Source organism: Cyprinodon variegatus, unplaced genomic scaffold (assembly GCF_000732505.1).
Source record: "Cyprinodon variegatus isolate N-32 unplaced genomic scaffold, C_variegatus-1.0 Scaffold350, whole genome shotgun sequence".
Taxonomy (NCBI): domain Eukaryota; kingdom Metazoa; phylum Chordata; class Actinopteri; order Cyprinodontiformes; family Cyprinodontidae; genus Cyprinodon; species Cyprinodon variegatus.
In genome coordinates this window covers 12,310-15,069 of record NW_015150803.1, presented here as the reverse complement: position 1 = coordinate 15,069, position 2,760 = coordinate 12,310, and the positions used below count along the sequence as shown (strand labels likewise).

The following is a 2,760-nucleotide window of genomic DNA, read 5'->3' as shown; positions in this document are numbered from 1 at the left end:
AATAAATAAATAAATAAATAAATAAATAAATAAATAAGAAGAGGAAGATCTGCGACGAGATAAGAAAATAAAGCTCTTAAAAAGCATGTGTTGGTGTGTGTGTAAGCAAGTGTATTCCCCCCAGCCTCCCTCTACTAAAGTGTCTGCTTCAAGGCTGTCGGAAATATAAGTGTCAATAGATGTAGCGTTAAACACCGACGCTAAATAATTATATTTTTCGAAGCAGAACTAACTGGTTAATAATCTATTAAAAACACAAAGATGTATAAGGAAGTTAAGACTAGCGTTTACACCTGAGGTCTGTTTGCTCATATGAATAAAAGTTGTATTGGAACGCCGTTCACCCTGACAGTTTTTACTGAGGGAATAGCCCATAATCCCATATAGCTTGTGCGGCTACGAGAGAAAATATTTTTGTCAGTAAAAGGTCAAGAAAACTTAAGGGTAAGAGAATTACTTCAAATACCATTAAAAAAATTAAACAAAATGTCTTTCTAAAATAAGATTTCCGATTCATACTCCATTACAGAAGGTGGCGGTAATATACCTGTATGCTCTTTCTCAACAGCCATTAAAAAAAGAATAACAAAAGGAAGATTTGCGACGAGACAAGTAAAATAAAAGGAAATCTTATGAATAAGCAAAATTAGAAAGCATGTGTTGATGTATATCTAAGCATGTGTTCACACCAACCTCCCTCTACTAAAGCGGACTTACTTTTAACTTCACACTAAATCTATTATGGTGCAATAGACAGGAGAGGTTACACAATTTTCCTTTAGCATGGCATGAACCAGAATGAAATAAAACAAACAAAATAATCAAGCATCTTTTTGCTAATGCATTATATACTGCAGATGTACTGATCATAAATTGAATGCAGAAAGCCATTATAGTCAAAGTATTGCCATATTTACTTCCGGAGATTAGACCACATGTTTTACTCTCCATAGCATCACAATAGGAGCATAACAATCTGCTGTTGCACACGTGTCACTTTATCGCTTATAATACGTTTAAAAAAAACACAGTCCTTTATTGTTAATACGGATGAAACTGCTCATTTGTTGTTAAGCAAACTCACCCAGTTCTCTCATGTTATTATAGCAGAACATATTAGTTCAGAAGCTGTAAAACTTCATTACAATTACTGTGTTTACTTGATTCTGTTTATGTTTTTAAGAGCAAAAGGAAAACCATTTGTTTAAGAAAGCATTTTAATTCTACTAGATTACAGCTTGTTTTATAACACGGAGTATTAGGGCAAGGCTATAGATTTTTTCTTTTATTTTGAGAATAAAGTTGTAAAATAAAGTAAGAGCAAAATTATAACTTAACATAATGTTCGACATTCCTCATTTTAGGCAAGAAAGTGTTTCTTATAGGAGTTTTTATAAAATACTACTTGTTTCTAGTAATTTTAGGACATTTTTCTCTTAATTTTATGACTTTATTCTCTTATTTTTATGACTTATTCTTGTAATTTTATTACTTTATTCTCGTTGCAACTTTATTCTCTTAATTTTACGACTTTATTCTTGTAATTTTATGAATTTATTGTCGTTGCAACTTTATTCTCTTCATTTTACGACTTTATTCTTGTAATTTTGGCTTTATTCTCATTGCAAATTTATTAACTTAATTTTACGACTTTATTCTAGTAATTTTACGACTTTATTCTCTTAGTATTAAGACTTTATTCTCGTAATTTTATGACTATTGTCGTTTTGACTTTTTTCTCGTAATATTGCGACTTTATTCTAATAATTTTAAGAATTAATTCTCATAATGTTACGACTTTATTCTTGAAATAGAAAAAAAAAAATCTAGTTGGTCCTAATTCTACATCCTAGTTTTATGACCATGTCTTTTGTGAGTTTAAATGTATTTTTATTTTTATTGTAATTTTGTAAAGCACTTTGTGACCTCTATGTCTGTGAAAGATGCTATATAAATAAACATTACTTACTTACTTACACTTGCTATGTCATAATAGTGATGACAACTATAGAGTTCTCACTATCAGGAAAACTTTGCTCTGCTACGTTTGATCTGATGTTTTGTAAATAATCCTAATTTAATTGATATAGTTTCTAAATTTTATTTGTTTCCTTTTTTAAATATTAATTTCTTCAACAGGTCTTTATAATGTCTGCCGACAGTGAAGCATTTGAAAGAGTAAAATCTGTCCTTTTGTCAGCTCATAAAAGCACCACATCAGATGAGAAGGTCAGCTTCTACAACTGCTGGGCAGAAAACTATGATCGGGTGAGAAACAGACATTGGATGGGTGCTTTTTCTCTCTCTTTTATGTTCCAGGAATAACAGCACTCCTTAAATAAATCTGTAGCTTCTCTAAAATTCTAAATTCAATGCAAAATGTCAAGTGTTAACAAATCATCCAAACATTGTCATGCATACTGTTTTTCAAATTTCCCTTGGTTGTTGTCTTATTATTTTTCTGCAGGTCGTTATAAATGAAAGCTATAATTTCTTTCTGTAAGCAGATGTTTTATATTTGTAGCTTTACTCCTTTGTTTAATCTTTTTTTGGAATGTCTGCTGATGCATTCTGTACTTTTCATTTTTGACTTTTAAAAAGGAGAAGACCTTTACAACATAAATGACTCAGGAAAATAATAATTTATGTAAGATTTGCTGAATACTCTGTTTTCAAAACAAGTTTTTGAAAAGTTTTTGAAAAGTGCTTTACAATGTCAAGCAGTGTTCATCATTTATACACACTGCTTCGCAGAGAATC

General features: G+C 30.5%; 1 protein-coding gene across 3 annotated transcripts in view; it reads left to right on the top strand.

Annotated features, from left to right (window-relative positions):
- The first annotated feature begins 358 nt into the window (after window positions 1-358).
- The window catches only part of LOC107091725 (Williams-Beuren syndrome chromosomal region 27 protein-like), a 9,775-nt gene continuing 7,373 nt past the window's right edge, over window positions 359-2,760 (top strand). For 2 of the 3 annotated variants that reach the window (XM_015385834.1, XM_015385832.1), the window contains exons 1-2: window positions 359-444; window positions 2,140-2,268. In XM_015385834.1, the coding sequence (XP_015241320.1) occupies window positions 2,149-2,268 (120 nt within the window). In that variant the 5' untranslated portion in view covers window positions 359-444; window positions 2,140-2,148. Of the gene's footprint in view, window positions 445-588; window positions 613-2,139; window positions 2,269-2,760 lie in introns of those variants that run through there. The other variant, XM_015385833.1, reaches the window with a different exon arrangement.